This window comes from Oryx dammah, unplaced genomic scaffold (assembly GCF_014754425.2).
Source record: "Oryx dammah isolate SB20612 unplaced genomic scaffold, SCBI_Odam_1.1 HiC_scaffold_18, whole genome shotgun sequence".
Taxonomy (NCBI): domain Eukaryota; kingdom Metazoa; phylum Chordata; class Mammalia; order Artiodactyla; family Bovidae; genus Oryx; species Oryx dammah.
In genome coordinates, this window is record NW_024070202.1 from 13,218,706 (window position 1) to 13,236,715 (window position 18,010).

At 40.6% G+C, this 18,010-nt stretch overlaps 1 protein-coding gene across 1 annotated transcript in view; it reads left to right on the forward strand.

The window, feature by feature from the left end:
- The first annotated feature begins 16,338 nt into the window (after window positions 1-16,338).
- Window positions 16,339-18,010, forward strand: part of ASB4 (ankyrin repeat and SOCS box containing 4) — an 84,291-nt gene continuing 82,619 nt past the window's right edge. The window contains exon 1 of the mRNA XM_040260477.1: window positions 16,339-16,819. Coding sequence (XP_040116411.1) covers window positions 16,633-16,819 — 187 coding nt within the window. The 5' untranslated portion in view covers window positions 16,339-16,632. The remainder of the gene's footprint in view (window positions 16,820-18,010) is intronic.

Sequence of the window (18,010 nt, forward strand, 5' to 3'; positions counted from 1 at the left end):
AACCTTTTATTTCACAGTCAACGATGACATTAAATGTATGGTCTGTCAAAATTCAGGTGGAACAGAGCTTGGTTATTGCTTGCATCAATACGGCCGTTCTGTCATCCACCACCCATTAAGAGAGAAAACAGATGAGAACAGTGTATGGTGCCAGCAACCAAGAAGCTCCAGAAGAGCTCCGAGTGATTCACTTAAAATTCAGCCTAAATACTTTCACATGAAAGACAGCTGGTTTTTTCACTGGTATCAATTCCGAGTATGCAGTAGTGGCTAAAGAATGGCCTCAGCATTCCAAAGAGAGGGATCAGTTCGGTTCAGTCGCTCAGTCGTGTCCGACTCTTGGCGACCCCGTGAATTGCAGCACTCCAGGCTTCCCTGTCCATCACTAACTCCCAGAGCTTGCTCAGACCCGTGTCCATTGAGTCGGTGATGCCATCCAGCCATCTCATCCTCTGTTGTCCCCTTCTCCTCCTGCCCTCAACCTTTCCCAGCATCAGGGTCTTTTCCAGTGAGTCAGCCCTTTGCATCAGGTGGCCAAAGTATTGGAGCTTCAGCATCAGTCCTTCCAATGAATATTCAGGGTTGATTTTCTTTAGAACTGACTGGTTTGATCTCCTTGCAGTCCAAGGACTCTCAAGAGTCTTCTCCAACACCACAGTTCAAAAGCATCAGTTCTTCGGCACTCAGCCTTCTTTATGGTCCAGCTCTCACATCCATACATGACTACTGGAAAAACCATAGCTTTGACTGTATGGACTTTTGTCAGCTATGTCTCCGCTTTGTCATACACTGTATAGGTTAGTCAGAGGGATACCCAGCCACAAATAAAGTCCTAAGAGAGGATGTGCTTGAGAAGTATTTGGGCCCTTATTGTTTACAGAGAAATCACTTCAGCCATTTGTGGGTTTTTTAGAAACAGATTTTATGCTAAACACATGCTTCCACTTTGTAATTCCTCCAAGAGTATAGACGTGCAGAATTTTAGGACTGAAAGGATTTTATGAGTTCTTCTAGCGCCCCCAACTGGTTGAAGATGGAAGGTGACCCTCTGTGGGCAAAGGCAATGGGGACCCCATTCAGAAAATGTGGCAAGGACTTCTGCCCTTGTGAAACACTGTCAAGCTTTGCCAATATCCAGAAGACACCATATTCAATGAGAGAGAAAAAAAGGAAAAACTGTCTAGTAGATCTCATTTTGATTTAGAGGAAATCGAGTCATTGAGAGGCATTTCAAATTATCCAAAATGCACAGCTAGTGATCACCAGAGCTAGGAACACAACTAGGTTCCCCAGTCCAGTGCTCTTTTGCAGTAACACACCAGGAGTTACTCAGGAGAGTTTCCTTTCTTGGGAGAGTTGTGATGTTCTGTTAGCTCACATTGACATGAAGAGCAGCAGCAACAGGAATCCTGTGATGCTTCTGGAATGCTTTCCAATGTACAGAGCATGTTTCTATGTTTGCTTTGAGTATTACCACCATGGGAATTGTCCTTATGAAATAATATGCTTAGCACACAGACTTGATCTGCGTCATTGTAGAAGTCAAGCTGTAATGGCACGAGTTTGCTAGGTTTCTTTTGTAAACACACTGCCGTGTTCCAACATCAGGGGTGGTACAGGGACCTTGGAGAATAGAGACTTGAAGCCCCAGTCTGGTTTGAAAAGCTTTTGTGTTTGCTCCACTTCAATACTGAATACTTGTTTGCTTAGTTGCTCAGTTGTGTCTGACTCTTTGTGACCCCATGGACTGTAGCCCGCCAGGCTCCTCTATCCATGGGATTCTCCAGGCAAGAATCCTGGAGTGGATTGCCATTTCCTCCTCTAGGGGATCTTCCCAACCCAGGGATCGAACCTGTGTCTCCTGTGTCTCTTGCACTGGCAGGCAGATTCTTTACCACTTGTGCTACCTTCAGTATTGAATATCCACAAATAAAATGTGTACTTTTTTGCTTACTTATGGAAAATATAAAACTATAATATCATCAATGATAAGCCATTTTTGAGAACTTACTATCAAGCCAGACACTCAGAAATACAAAAATGCTATTCTAGGCTTAACTTAGAGAGAACTGGACTTGGGTTCAAGAAGTATAAGAAATGAAATAAACAGATAACCATCAGTTCCACTGTTAAGATTTATTGAGCTTTTATTAATAGTTCTTTAGTTCAGTTACATTTGGGCTTTTGAGCAATGAGCTCTCCCTACTGTTATACTCTATTCCAATAGGGAAATATTTTATGACTTCCAACCAGTTTAAAAACAAACATTTAGGGTAGAATATATATCATGAGTTGAGTGACCTACACTTGGGTTACACTTGTCTGTACTTTGATAGCACGGTAACACTCATCCAAACCCACTTTCCAAAATGAAAAGTCAGGAGGAAAAGCTACAGACAGACATAGATTCATAGACTGGTTAATTATTCCCTTTATAGTAGAAAGTGAAGTGTATAGAAAAATGGAAAAAAAAAAGTCTGAAAATAGGTAGAGGAAGCTGAGCAAAATCTGGGAGGCAGTGAAGGACAAGGAAGCCTGGCTGTACTCCATGGGGTCACAAAGAGTCGGACACGACTTAGCAACTGAACAATAACAGAGGCGTCTGAATGAGGAAGGCCTTTTCGAGTCACCTCCTTTTCCTTATCTTGGGGCATTAGAACCTCCTGCTCCCGTGACCTAGATGGCTCTTCCCCTAGATATCAACATGCTTTGCTCTCACTCTCCCTTCAAGTTTTTGCTCAGGGGAAGTGAGTGCTCCTCTGATTGTGTCTTTGAAACCGCAATGCTTTCCAGGGCCCTAACACCTTCTCAGGACTAGCCTGGAAGTGGAGGATGCTTTTTTTTTCATTTACTCATTCTGAAGAACATAACTTTTTCCTGGTCTGTATGTGGGTGACTTAACAGGGCTGCTTGGGATCATAGACTTTACCTAGTCTATTAATTTCTATTATGGGCTTCCCAGGTGACTCAGTGGTAAAGAATCCACCTGCCAATGCGAGAAATGCAGGTTTGATCCCTGGGTCAGAAAGATCCTCTGGAGAAGGAAGTGGCAACCCACTCCAGTTTCTTGTCTGGGAAGTCCCATGGACAGAGGAGCCTGGCAGGCTACAGTCCATGGGGTCGCAAAGAGTCGGACACGACTGAGCGACTGAGAACACAATCATGGGGCGTGTATTACCACCTGACACGCTGTGTTTTCTCCTGCCTGTTCTTCAAATTCTCTGGTCGCTCCATGATCCCTTCACTAGTATAGACGCTCCATAAAGGTAGGGATTGTCTTCATGTATTTACAGTGCACAAGAAGAGCACCAGCAGTTGCTAAGGTGAACCACCATGACTCTCTTTTTCTGATATTCATGTCTTTCTTTTTCTTTCTTTTAACATTTTTGTGGTGCGCCATGCAGCTTGTGAGATCTTCCCTGACCAGGGATTGAACCTGGGCCACCTCAGTGGTAGCTGGAATTCTAATCACTAGCCCACTGTGTAAGTTCCCTGTGCCTTCTTTTACCCTCATTTCACATTGAATCAGGGATGCTCACTGTGGCCAAGAATGGGGTGGAACTAGTGGTAAATGAGTTCCTAAGTCAGGTAATGAAAGGCATTGCAGCTTCCAACTTTTTCTCATGGGTTGTTCATTCTGGGGAAAGCCAGCTGCCATGTCCTGAGGATGTTCAAGCAGCCCAGAAACCAAGTTGCCAGTACCAGCTTGTTAGCCAAGTGACCGAACCATTTTAAAAGGGAGCCTTTTAACATTTAGCCTTTGAGTCTTTCAGCAGAGGTCTCAAATATCACGTAGCAGAGACAACCTTTCCCTTCCCTGGAGTGTCTTATCTGAATTCCTGACCCACAGAAACCATGAGAGATAATATGTGATTATTATTGCCTTAAGGTAATGCATTTTTGGCCTATTTGTTAGCAGCAAAAGATGACTAATATAGTTCCTGGCCTGTGTGTGTGTGTGTGTTAGTTGCTGAGTCATATGTTACTCAATGCAATCCCATGGACTGTAGCCTGCCAGGCTCCTCTGTCCATGGAACTCTCTAGGCAAGAATACTGGAGTAGGGTGCCATTCCCTTCTCCAGTCTGGCCCATAGTAAGTTCCTAATAAATATTTATTTGAATGAAGGGATAAATTAAGGTTTTTTTTCTGATAGGTTATTTGATGATCATAATACAATGCCTTTTATTAGCCTAAACAAAACAGTATAAAAAGCCTTTGATCTAACAGCAACATTTGGTTTGTAGTCTCAAGATATAGGTTTGAATCTTGGGTCTGTCACTTACTTGTCATTTGGCCTTGTATGATTCACTCACAGTCCTTGAATTCTTAGTTTTCCTAATCTTTAAGTAAGAAATAATAATGCTAATTATAATCACACTACCAACGGTACCAGAAAGTGCCCTGTTGAGTTTATGAATCCCTGGTTCAGAGCTCTCCTGAAACCTGTGCTACAGCTGGAATTGTCCATTCTGTAAACCAGTCCATCTGTTTTTTATCTGTCAGTTTCAGTTGTTGGCATTACCTGTAGCCAAAGGAATCTTTATACAAGACATTAACACTAACGTATATGACACAGTAGCAAACAGTTGCTTTGTAACCTCATGGGCTGTATAGCCTATCAGGCTCCTCTGTCCTTGGGATTCTCCAGACAAGAGTACTGGAGTGGGTAGCCATTTCCTTCTCCAGGGGATCTTCCTGATCCAGGGATCGAACCTGGGTCTCCTGCATTGTAGGTGGGGTCTTTATCATCCAAGCCGCCAGAGAAAATGGTGCAAACAAAACGAGATGACACATAATTAGTAAGATACTACATGGTAGTCTTAAGGGCAGCAGCTAAGAAGAAAAGCATGTCAAACCACCTTATCAACAGTTTTTGTGAGCTGACGGCAAGGACATCCTAACTTATCTGCCTAGAAAAGTCAGGGAGACCCAAGGGGTTCTATTTGCACAGAAACTTTGGCTTCTGTAGGTGTATTTTAGAAGTCTCGGCCTCTGATTTCCTCTCTATGGCTGCTTTTTGCTGGCTTGGTAGCATCAAATTCATGTTTTAATGCCTTCGGGGACCAAGGAGCTATTTGTGTTTCAGAGAAGGTACACCAAGTGGTCAGGCTGTGCTGTACACAGACATGTAGAAAACAAGCCGCTGGGCTTCTGTGCCTGCTGCCTCTCCCTAGGTCCCCGGAGAGTACAAGAGCGTCTTCCAAGTCACTTGCCACGAAGTCATCACCTTGTTAGAAGGTTCTTCATTTTGCTCCAAGAACAGAGGACACTGTCCTGAGCATGTTGTGAAACACTAGTGAAAAACTCTTCCTATGGGGTGGAGAATTTTTATTTTTAAGAGCTGAGGATAAAGGCATTTCTGACGGGCCTGACTAGACAGGGTGAAATATGGTGTCTGTGTAGTTTGGCCTCCTGAGGCTTAGAAAGATGGTGGTTTGAAGCAGTGGTCGGGATGATGTGGAAATTTCAGAAATGTGTTTCATTAGCATTGGTCACATTAATTACCTTGATGGGCATTTTAATTAAGCTGCTATTTGTTTTGTGAGTACAAATAGTAATTGCTTAGTTTTATCCTCTGCTGCTCAGATAAATTGGTCAATAATTGATCTTTTTAGCACAATAGTCCAGATGACTTTCTCAATTTTGTACACTTCTTCATGAAAATTTTCTGCAGAATTTACATTTATTTTTATAGCTACCAGATGGGACCGAAATAGTATCTGTGGGAAAAGGTGTAGTCCTTTCTTTCTGTCAGAATTATATATTTGTTTCCAAATATTAAATCAATGCTTTTAATTTTCATTCTCAAGTGGTGTACTTGGTAACCTTCAGGGCCAAGTCTTAAGGTCTGTCAACCCAAGGAAAGAAAGTGTGAGAATACCTAGGACATATTGGCCTTTGATCAGGTCTAAATCTCAATCCTGACTTTTAGAAAAGCAATGGTTATGAAAATCAGGCTTTAAGAAAATGAAGAATCCCCCCCCCCAAATCACTGTATCTCCTTCTTTAGTCTATCAAGGACCATATTCAAATGATTCAGGATCCAAAATTTCTTCCACAAGGCAAAGATGACAGCTCTTCCACCTAAGGAGGGGAGTCAGCAAGCTTGCTGACCTAGGGAGATAAAGAGGAAGTAAGAAGTCCCAAACTGGACCCTTGTAGTCAGGAAGGCTAGAAGTCTTTTGAGGGATTTGGAGAGGAGATATAGGTGGACTAGGGGGTTAGGTGCCACCTTCTCATCCCTACTCACATACTTCTTTCAGGGTTGAATGTTAGTGGAGCCATGGAGAGGGGAGGAGGCTTGGAAAGGAGATCTGCCTGAAGAGATCTGAGGACACTGAGCTCAGTGGCCCAGCTTCAGGGAGAGCATAGACCCCTTGGAGAAGCCCAGCTCTCATGGACTTAGGTCCATGTCCATTCTGGCCCCAAAAAGGTGGCCATAGAAAGCTGCCGGTTCTTCTTGGTCTCTGTATGAAGTGCGAGAGGTGGCAGTGTGCTTGGAGAGAGGACACAAAGTTTCAAGCATACATTGGACAAACGTGGCCAGAGGTTGTGCTGTTTGAAGACTTCGAGGTGGGAGGCAAATGGAAGATGACAGAGTAGAAAGATGTGTGCTCATGCCTTCCAAAATCTCAAAATCTCATACATAGACGGGAGGATGCTGGAACCCACAAAAAGAGAGACCTCATATACAAAGACAAAGAAAAAGCTGCATGCAGCAAGACACAGTCTGCATGGGAGGGGCACAATCACAATCAAATCCAATCCCCTTACCCACGGGGTGGGTGACCCACAGACTGACCCACAAAGAAGTTCTCCCACTGTTGTGACAGTTCTAAACCCTACGTCAGGCTTCCCAGCCTAGGGATCTGGCAAAGGCACTGGGAATCCCCAGGGAATCTGACCTTGAAGGCCAGTGGGATTTAATTACAGGACTGGTGGAAACAAAGACTCCACTCTTGGAGAGCACAAACAAAATCTTGCATGCACCGAGACCCAGAGGAAAGGAGCAGTGACCTCACAGAAGAACCAGACCTCCCTTGTAGTGCTGGAGGGTTTCCTGTGGAGGCGGGGGTCAGTAGTGGCTCGCCCCTCGGATGGGGGGCGCTGGCAGCAGCACCTGGAAGACGCCCCTTGATGTAAGTCCTCTTGGAGTTGCCATTAACCCTACTGTAGAGCCCGTAGGCCCCAGGGCTGGGTTGAAAGTGAAAGTAAAAGTGAAGTCTCTCAGTCGTGTCCAACTTTTTGCGACCCCATGGACTGTAGCCTACCAGGCTCCTCTGTCCATGGGATTTTCCAGGCAAGAGTACCGGAGTAGGTTGCCATTGCCTTCTCCAGGGGATCTTCCCTACCAAGGCATTGAACCTGAGTCTCCCACATTGCAGGCAGACGCTTTACCCTCTGAGCCCCCAGGGAAGCCCAGGGCTGGGCTGCTTCAGGTCAAAGATTGAAGGTAAATGGCCAGGATCATGTGCTCCAGTGGTAGAAGGCAGAAACCTGATACACCCAGACAAGACCAATTTAGAGCAGTCACTCTGCTGTGGAGATGGAGATGGGGGTTTCTAGAGGAGAATGAGTTCATCTGAGGACACCCCTCTCCTCTTATGAGGTCATAATAGCTCTATTCCTACCCCTAACTGATATTCACCTGATATACATGGGTCTAATCATACTGGTTGTTTATGGCCAAAGACTCTTCTAATTGATACTGGGTGCTAAATATCAGTATGTTGAATTAGCACTTTGAATTAGTATTGCTCCTATAATACCTCATATTTTCAGAGGGAAAATCATATTAAAAATAACCATTTTAGAGGGAAATAAAGATAGAGAACTCTATCCAAAGAGACTGAGGATTTACCTAAAGAAACTGCTAAATATTTGGATCAGACCAAGCATATCAGTTTGGACTAAAATTAAGTTGTCCTTCCCTTTACCACTAAATTAGTTGGAAACCTATAAGGGGGACCAGATCAATTAATCAGGTTTAAACAAACTATACTATTTCTGTATGAAATTCAGTGAATTACAACTTTGTGACATTTTCTAGTATACAGGAGATTGGAAAGATCTGGGGACTTCCACTACTAGTTGAATCCATCAGCCTAATTCCACATGGGTGTGGATTTTATTTTGTTCACTGGTAGGTTCTGAGTAGGTATTTGTTGAAGGAATTAGAACTGTAACACAAACCAGGCTTGCAAAGTGCCCTCTAAGAATCCAAGTACAATTTCCACAAAAGCGGAGTGTCCCTGGTGTCATCCATCAGAATCCCTCATTTTCAGCTCCCTCTAGGAACATGACGTTCCATGTTAGGCACCAAAATTTAAGAGGGGCATTTATCAATCAACTAGAGAGGATCCAGAAGAAAACAGGCAGGGCCAGAGAATTCTGAAAATCACCCCCAAATAAGGAACAGTTGACACTTCTTGAGGAAAAAGTGATTAATGAGAGAAAATGCTATTTTCAAATATTAGAAAGAGTCAGGAACAAATGTACGGTTGCATGTTCATAGTGAGACCTAATGGGAAGAAATTATGTATAGGCAGTTTTGGACTCAAGATAACAAAGAAGCCTCTGACTTTAACTTTTTTTTTTTCCCAGCAAAGTTTAAAAAATATTTATGTATTTACTTTTGGCCTTGCTGGGTCTGTGTCACTGTGCAGACTTCTCTCTAGTTGTGGCAAGCAGAGGTGAGCAGGGGCTGCTCTCGAGTTGCAGTGCACGGGCTTCTTGTGACAGCAGCTTCTCTTGGGGCACATGCGCTCTAGGGTGTGTGGGCTGCAGTAGTTGTGGCCCACGGGCTCAGTAGTTGTGGTTCACCAGCTTAGAGCACAGGTTCAGTAGCTCTGGTGCTTGGGCTTAGTTGCTCCACGGCATTCGGATCTTCCCAGACCAAGGATCGAACCCATGTCTCCTGTTATTAGCAGGCAGTTTCTTTACCACTGAGCAACCAAGGAAACCCTTAACTTTCCAGTAATGGATGAATTGCTTTGTGAAGCACGATGAGAGATTTAATTGTGTATTATCTAGCACTTTCTTCTCAATATTCAGTGATACTTGCCTCCCTCCCTCTCAATTTACTTTTACATCCTTGAAAGCAAAAAACAGTAAAATTAGTAATCTTAAGGTTATATTTAAATCTTTATTAAGAATTATGGAGCTTATTAAATGATCATCCATTATCTTAGTCCCTTGGGTCACAAGGAAGCAAACTCAAATATGAGAACGTATCCTTGACTGTTGAGACTTGATCTCACTTGGATTACCTGATGTCTGTCACAAAGTGAAACTGCAAATTTTGCATATCAGCTAAGATTTCATGAGGTTGGTAAAAGCATTGGAAAACTGTCCAAATCATGAACAAAACCATCTGTTATTCCTGTTGACAATTGAACAAAAAAAGTTTGAAAGCAGAGGATTTGATTGGTGTTTTAGAGGGAACTCCAGGCATTGACTTTAAATGTCATTGCACTATCAAAGGATGAAGAAAAGCACTTGGCAAAACTTCTAAAGGCTCTTTAACATGTTTATAAATATGATTCTTTTTATGTTAGTTTGACAGAAGTCTCTCAAAAGGTAAAAGATATTGCTTCATGTGTTTATGAAATTGAATTAGAAAAATTATCTTAGAAATAGTGAACATTGAATTTTGTGGTTCTATGAATTGTCAATATAAATGTTGTTAAATATTAGAAGAGAAAAAGCTTTCCTATTATTTTTGCTTTTATTTTTCAAGATGAAGTGTAAAGAAGCTCCTGCCTCTTCTGATTGTGAAAATCAGTCTTAATTTTAGGTAGTCTGAATTTTTATTATCTTTCTTAAAAAACTTTTTATTTTACACCGAAGGATACCCAGTTAACAATGCTGTGGTAGTCTCAGATGGACAACAAAGGGACTCAGCCATACATATATATGTGCTGTGCTGTGCTTAGTCACTCAGTTGTGTCAGCTTCTTTGCGACCACATGGTCTGTAACCCACCAGGCTCCTCTGTCTGGAGATTCTCCAGGCAAGAATACTGGAGTGGGTTGCCATGCCCTCCTCCAGCGGATCTTGACAACCCGGGGATTGAATCCAGGTCTCCAACATTGCAGACGGATTCTTTACTGTCTGAACCACCAGGGAATAATTATCCTCCTTATTGGAGGATATGTAAAACTCTATGTCTCTGTTTTGTCTACTGGGCATGCTTTTTTTTTTTTTCTCTTAGTTTGTTAAAAAGGGATAAAGCATATCAATCAGATGACCATTATATCTACTACTGTGGGCAAGAATCCCTTTGAAGAATTGGAGTAGCCCTCATAGTCAACAAAAGAGTCCAAAATACAGTACTTGAATACAATCTCAAAAACGACAGAATGATCTCTGTTGCCAAGGCAAACCATTCAAGATCACATTAATTCAAGTCAATGCCCCAACCACTAATGCTGAAGAAGCTGACGTTGAACAGTTCTATGAAGACCTATATGACCTTCTAGAACTAACACCCAAAAAAGATGTCCGTTTCATCATTGGGGACTGAAATGCAAAAGTAGGAAGTCAAGAAACACTTGGAGTAACAGGAAAATTTGGCCTTGGAGTACAGAATGAAGCAGGGCAAAGACTAATAGAGTTTTGCCAAGAGAAGGCACTGGTCATAGCAAACACCCTCTTCCCACAACACAAGAGAAAACTCTACACGTGGACATCACCAGATGGTCAATACTGAAATCATTACTGATTATATTGATTATATTCTTTGCAGCCAAAGATGGAGAAGCTCTATACAGTCAGCAAAAACAAGACTGGGAGCTGACTGTGGCTCAGATCATGACCTCCTTATTGCAAAATTTAGACTTAAATTGAAAAAAGTAGAGAAAACCACTGGGCCATTAAGGTATGACTTAAATCAGATCCTTTATACAATGAAAGTGAAAAATAGGTTCAAGGGATTAGATCTGATAGAGTGCCTGAAGAACTATGGATGGAGGTTCATAACACTGTGCAGGAGACAGTGATCAAAACCATCCCCAAGAAAAAGAAATGCAAAAAGGCAAAATGGCTGTCTGAGGAGGCCATACAAATAACTGAGGAAAAAACAAAAAAACAGAAATAGCTGTGAAATGCAAAGGAGAAAAGGAAAGATATACCCATTTGAATGCAGAGTTCCAAATAATAGCAAGGAGAGATAAGAAAGCCTTCCTCAGCGGTCAATGCAAAGAAATAGAGGAAAGCAATGGAATGGGAAAGTCTAGAGATCTCTTCGAGAAAATTAGAGATAACAAGGGAAGATGGGCTCAATAAAGGACAGAAATGATGTGGACCTAACAAGCAGAAGATATTAAGAAGAGGTTGAAAGAATACACAGAACTACACAAAAGAGATCTTAAATGACCCAGATAACCACGATGGTGTGATCACTGGACCAGAGCCAGACATCTTGGAATGTGAAGTCAAGTGGGCCTTAGGAAGCATCACTACAAACAAAACTAGTGAAGGTGATGGAATTCCAGTTGAGCTATTTCAAATCCTAAAAGTTGATGCTGTTAAGGTGCTAACTCAATATGTCAGCAAATTTGGAAAACTCAGCAGTGGTCACAGGACTGGAAAAGGTCAGTTTTCACTCCAATCCCAAAGAAAGGCAATGACAAAAAATGTTCAAACTACCACACAATTACACTCATCTCACACACTAGCAAAGTAATGCTCAAAATTCCCCAAGCGAGGCATCAACAGTATGTGAACCAAGAAATTCCAGATGTTCAAGCTGGATTTAGAAAAGGCAGAGGAACCAAAGATCAAATTGCCAGCATCTATTGGATCTAGAAAAAGCAAGAGAATTTCAGAAAAACACCTGCTTCATTGACTATGCCAAAGCCTTTGACTGTGTGGATCACAACATACTATGGAAAATTCTTAAAGAGATGGGAATACCAGACCACCAGACCTACCTCCTAAGAAATCTGTATGCAAGTCAGGAAGCAACAGTTAGAACCAGACATGGAATAAAAGACTGGTTTGAAATTGAGAAATGAGTACATCAAGCCTGTGTGTTATCACCCTGCTTATTGAACTGATAGGCAGAGTACATCATCCAAATTGCTGGGCTAGATGAAACACAAGTCGGAATCAAGATTGCCAGGAGAAATGTCAGTAACCCCGGATATGGAGATAACATCACCCTTATGGCAGGAATAAAGAGGAACTAAAGCTTAAAGCTCAACATTCAGAAAATGATGATCATGGCATCTGGTCCCATCGCTTCATGGGAAATAGATGGGGAAACAGTAGAAACAGTGTCAGACTTTATTTTTGGGGGCTCCAAAATCACTGCAGGTGGTGACTGCAGCCATGAAATTAAAAGACGCTTACTCCTTGGAAGAAAAGTTATGACCAACCTAGACAGTATATTCAAAAGCAGAGACATTACTTTGCTGACTAAGGTCCGTCTAGTCAAGGCTATGGTTTTTCTAGTGGTCATGTATGGATGTGAGAGTTGGACTGTGAAGAAGGCTGAGCACTGAAGAATTGATGCTTTTGAACTGTGGTGTTGGAGAAGACTCTTGAAAGTCCCTTGGACTGCAAGGAGATCCAACCAGTCCATTCTAAAGGAGATCAGTCCTGGGTGTTCTTTGGAAGAAATTATGCTAAAGCTGAAACTCTGGTACTTTGGCTACCTCATGTGAAGAGTTGACTCATTGGAAAAGACTCTGATGCTGGGAGGGATTGGGGGCAGGAGGAGAAGGGGACGACAGAGGATGAGATGGCTGGATGGCATCACCGACTCGATGGACGTGAGTCTGAGTGAACTCCGGGAGTTAGTGATGGACAGGGAGGGCTGTCGTGCTGCAATTCATGGGGTCGCAAAGAGTCGGACACAACTGAGCGACTAAACTGAACTGAAAGAGCCTTTTGATGAAGCTAAAAGAGGAGAGTGAAGAAAACTGGCTTAAAACTCAACATTCAAAAAACGAAGATCCAGTCCCATCAGTTCAGTTCAGTTCAGTCGCTCAGTCGTGTCCGACTCTTTGTGACCCCATGAATCGCAGCACACCAGGCCTCCCTGAACATCACCAACTCCCGGAGTTCACTCAGATTCACGTCCATCGAGTCGGTGATGCCATCCAGCCATCTCATCGTCTGTCGTCCCCTTCTCCTCCTGTCCCCAATCCCTCCCAGCATCAGAGTCTTTTGCAATGAGTCAACTCTTTGCATGAGGTGGCCAAAGTACTGGAGTTTCATCATTTCATGGCAAATAGATGGGTAAACAATGGAAACAGTGAAAGACTTTATTTTCTTGGGTTCTAAAATCACTGCAGATGGCGACTGCAGCCATGAAATTAAAAGATGCTTGTTTCTTGGAAGAAAAGCTATGACAAACCTAGATGGTGTATTAAAAAGCAGAGACATTACTTTGCCAACAAAGGTCCATATAGGCCGACCTATGATTTTTCCAGTGGTCATGTATGAAAGTGAAAGTGAAGTCGCTCAGTCGTGTCCGACTGTGACCCCGTGGACTGTAGCCTCTGTAGCCTTCCAGGCTCCTCTGTCCATGGGATTTTCCAGGCAATAGTACTGGAGTGGATTGCCATTTCCTTCCCCAGGGGATCTTCCCGACCCAGGGATCGAACCCGGGTACTCCCGCATTGTAGACAGACGCTTTACCATCTGAGCCACCAGGGAAGTCCAGTAGTCGTGTATGGATGTGAGAATTGGACTACAAAGAAAGCTGAGCACCGAAGAATTGATGCTTTTGAGCTGTGGTGTTGGAGAAGACTCTTGAGAGTCCCTTGGACTGCAAGGAGATCCAACTAGTCCATCCTAAAGGAGATCAGTCCTGGGTGTTCATTGGAAGGACTGATGCTGAAGCTGAAACTCCAATACTTTGACCACTTGATGTGAAGAACTGACTCATTGGAAAAGACCCTGATGCTGGGAAAGATTGAAGGTAGGAGGAGAAGAGGATGATAGAAGACAAGATGATTGGATGGCATCACAGACTCAATGCACACAGGTTTGAGCAACCCCTTGGAGATAGTTAAGGACAGAGAACCCTGGCGTGCTGTGGCCCATGGGGTTGCAGAATTGGACATGACTGAGCGACTGAACAACAGCAACAAATATCAAACAAGAATTACTGTAATTCTACTTGAGTCACCTCTGAGGACATAAAAGGTACAGTTTCATGTTTGCAACCAAGCATAGTGCTAAGGACATTGTAAACAATCAGCGAATAACTCTTTATTCATTTATTCACCCATGGTGGGCACTCAGGGCAGAAGAACGATTTTGTTCCCTACTTTATGGAATCTATAATTCTGCGGTTACTCTGAATTACCAAGTTATTGTTATTCATATGTTCAGTACAGAAACACATTTTATCACAAATGCAAGTTATGCTCATTGTAGATGACTTCAGAAAATAAACAGATAAAGAAGAAACAGGTGTAATTTTAGCACTAGGAGATAAAAGCCAATGATACTTGGAAAATGATGCATGCACACAGAGTTTTCTTCCCGTGTGTGCATTTAGTACACATTTTTATATACATATATACAAATTCTATGCTGCTGCTGCTGCTAAGTTGCTAGAGTCGTGTCCAACTCTGTGCGACCCCGTGGACTGCAGCCTACCAGGCTCCTCCATCCATGGGATTTTCCAGGCAAGAGTGCTGGAGTGGGTTGCCATTGCCTTCTCCTATACAAATTATATTAGTATGTACAAATATATATTAATATACTATATAAATATAGATATTTTTAAAGATATTTATGCTACATTTATTATTTTATAAATTGTTATCTCATAGATATTTTAAAATAAATATCTATCTAGTCATAATGACCTAAAAATATTCCATTATATGGATACGCCATAATTTATCAGAGTTTTTACTGTTGGTCACTTATATTGCTTCTGTATTTTTTACTATTATTAACAATACAATCATCCATATATACATTTTTATTAATCTGTCCATCTGCTTTTTCAGGACAAATGATTTACAGCGTGTAAAGCTTGAAATTTTATCTGCTGAAGATTTAAAATTAAGAATATTAACAGAAATTTTAAATGTTAAAAAAGCAAAGCTGATCTACAGTACTAGAAGTCAAGATAATGGTTGTTCTAGGGGGTCAGGTGAGTGGAAGGTGACATAAAGGGGGTTTCAAGTGTACCTGAAATATTTTGTGGTTGAACCTGAGGGTTGGCTACAGGGGTGTGTTCATTTTGAAAAACTCAACACACTTATGACTTGTCACTTTCTACTTTCTTACATTTATGTTGTACATCAATGAAATAAGTAAAAATATCATGTTATGATTTGCATCCATATTTATATACTTATACACAAATTCTAAGAAGTGAATACTATTACCTTTTTAAATTTTTAAAAATTTATGTCACTAATTATACTATAGAAAGTTTACACCAGTTCTGACTCCCACAGACAATATATAAAATGTAATTTCTTTGTGTTCAGATTAACACTATCATAATGTTTCTAATTTGTAGTGATGCATACATTTAAAAATTGAGTGTTTTTCTCTATGTTTGGAAAATTTTCAAACTCATAGAAACGTTGAAATAATATAACAGTATCTGAAATATATAATTTTATTATATAATAGTAAAAAAACAAATCATGGTCATCTTAAGTCTCTCATTAGATTTGCCAACTCTTAATTTTTGCCACTTTTGCTTTTTCTGTCTCTATTTACACACTCATTCACTTGCTCACAAATGCATCTATGCACATATGTATGTGTGTATATATACATATATATGCATTTAATTTTATACTTCTGAATTATTTGATAAGAATCTTTAGACAACATGACAGTTTATCCCTTAAAAATAAGAATATTCTTCTACATAACCGCAATACTTCTACCACACCTTAAAAAATTAGCACTAACTCTATTATCAAGTAACATCTAGTCCATATAGTCCCACAACCACACCAAGATAATCTTTTCTAACTGATTTTTTAAAAATACAAGATTAAATAAAGTTTACTCACTCATTGCATTTAGCGGCTTTGTCTCTTTCTACCTAAAATAGAACCCTACCATCATTACCCTACCCAGGCTTTCTTGCATGATGTTGGAATTTTTAAAGTCTGTGGCACTTGATAACCTTCTGTTTGCTTTCAAATGTGTATGACCATGCTTGATTTTGCAGGCTCATATTGCGAAATTATTATAGGTTTTCAGAAGCACATCTATCAGCAACTGTAATAAATTTTTATTTGTGGCTATTGGTTAATCATTGAATCTCCAGTTGGGCACCAGATGTTTTTACAAAGGGAGGAAAAAGCATTAAGAGCTTTTAAATCTTACACTATTACTCTGATTGTACAAGAAATAATGATGACATTTCAGTCTCTGAAATATATTGCCAGGATTTTCCTTCATATTGACACTTGTTATTCAATGAATTAGTATAGCACCAGTTTAAAAGGCCTGAGAGTGCAGTAACAGCCAAGAAGGATATTTTGAAGTTTGAAATGATCCCTATATAAATAGAACGGATCAGCATAACTTTGGGATAAAATTAGCTGAGAGTTTGTGGGCTCTCTAGCATGTGCCTGTTTGGTTGGTGCTGCTTGCCTGATAAAGCACAACAAAGCTTCCAGAGAGACAGGAAGGATGGACGGCACGGCTGCCCCTATCACGAAATCTGCAGCTGCCAAGTTAGTTAAGAAAAATTTCCTTGAGGCTCTAAAGTCAAATGACTTCGGAAAATTGAAGGCCATTTTAATCCAAAGACAGATAGATGTGGACACAGTTTTTGAAGTTGAAGATGAGAATATGGTTTTGGCATCTTATAAACAAGGTAAAAAAATTATAAGTGTAATTGTAAAATCAATAGAAAATGGATTTTTTGTTTTAATGTGCACCATTAGTCACCCAAGGTAAACTGGTAGCTCTTATTGTTTCTTTAAATATATGTTTAAAAAATATGTCTAATGTAATAATTTCTTTCTCTTTAAACTAGACCAAATCATGAGCTGATATATGTATATATGAATATATTGTTTTCTTTACTTTCCTTCTCTCTCCTTTCTATATCCCTGTGCCCGGAATTTGAAATCTTGGATAAAAATATTTAGTAATGCAGTTTTCTTCTATTTCTAGCTTTCCTTCTTCCTATAAGTGCATAAAGCTTCTCTAGATTATGGCTAAATAGATTGCTGAAATCTAATCCAGTCACTATGACTGGCTTGGGAACAGGCTACTAACTTTGTGTTAATAGGGCCCTTAAAGATATATCATCTCCATGTGCACTTGAAGGAAAAAGGATTTTTGCCCCATTTGGAGGGTTAATAAATGCGTAAGGCTACACGTTGATGCACCTTTATAATCCTTGTCGTCATTTTAATGAGTTTTCAGTTCAAGCAGAAAAGGTAAAACCAGAAAAGCCAAAAAGTTAACTTTTTTCCTGTGACTATAGTGATAGCTTAAAATTGTAGATTTACTTATTACAGAGTACCTACCTTATGAAGAACTAAGGATAAGAAAAATTAGAACCAAATTTCTTTTATCAAGGGATTTTCTGGAACCCATGCTTAATAACTCAGAAATAAATTAGAAGTGAGCAGACTCTGATTTCCCAAATCAGCTAGTTAATGGGGGAATTTGAGTAGCAAGGCCATCTGGTGAGCAGACTGCAAACAAACACCATGTTCAACATCACTTCTGTTTAAACAAAATAGAGGATAAGGTCTTGTGTGCAGCATTGAGAGAGAGATAGCAATTCATTTTTTATGTTTAAAATACTTTCCATTTGTATATAAATCATCAGCATGATCAATTTTCAGAAATGAATACTAATGGTATATATTTCTATATTAAAACACTCAGTTCTGAAGGAAGCATGGAATAGCTGAAACAAGTTAGTGTTTATAATTTTTACTTGAGGATTTTATTATAAATTGGCATTGCTATTTTGACTGGAAAATAAGGAAGGGGTCTGTTATCAAAAAGGGTTGATAGAAGCTCTGTCAAGAAGAAAAAGTATATACTA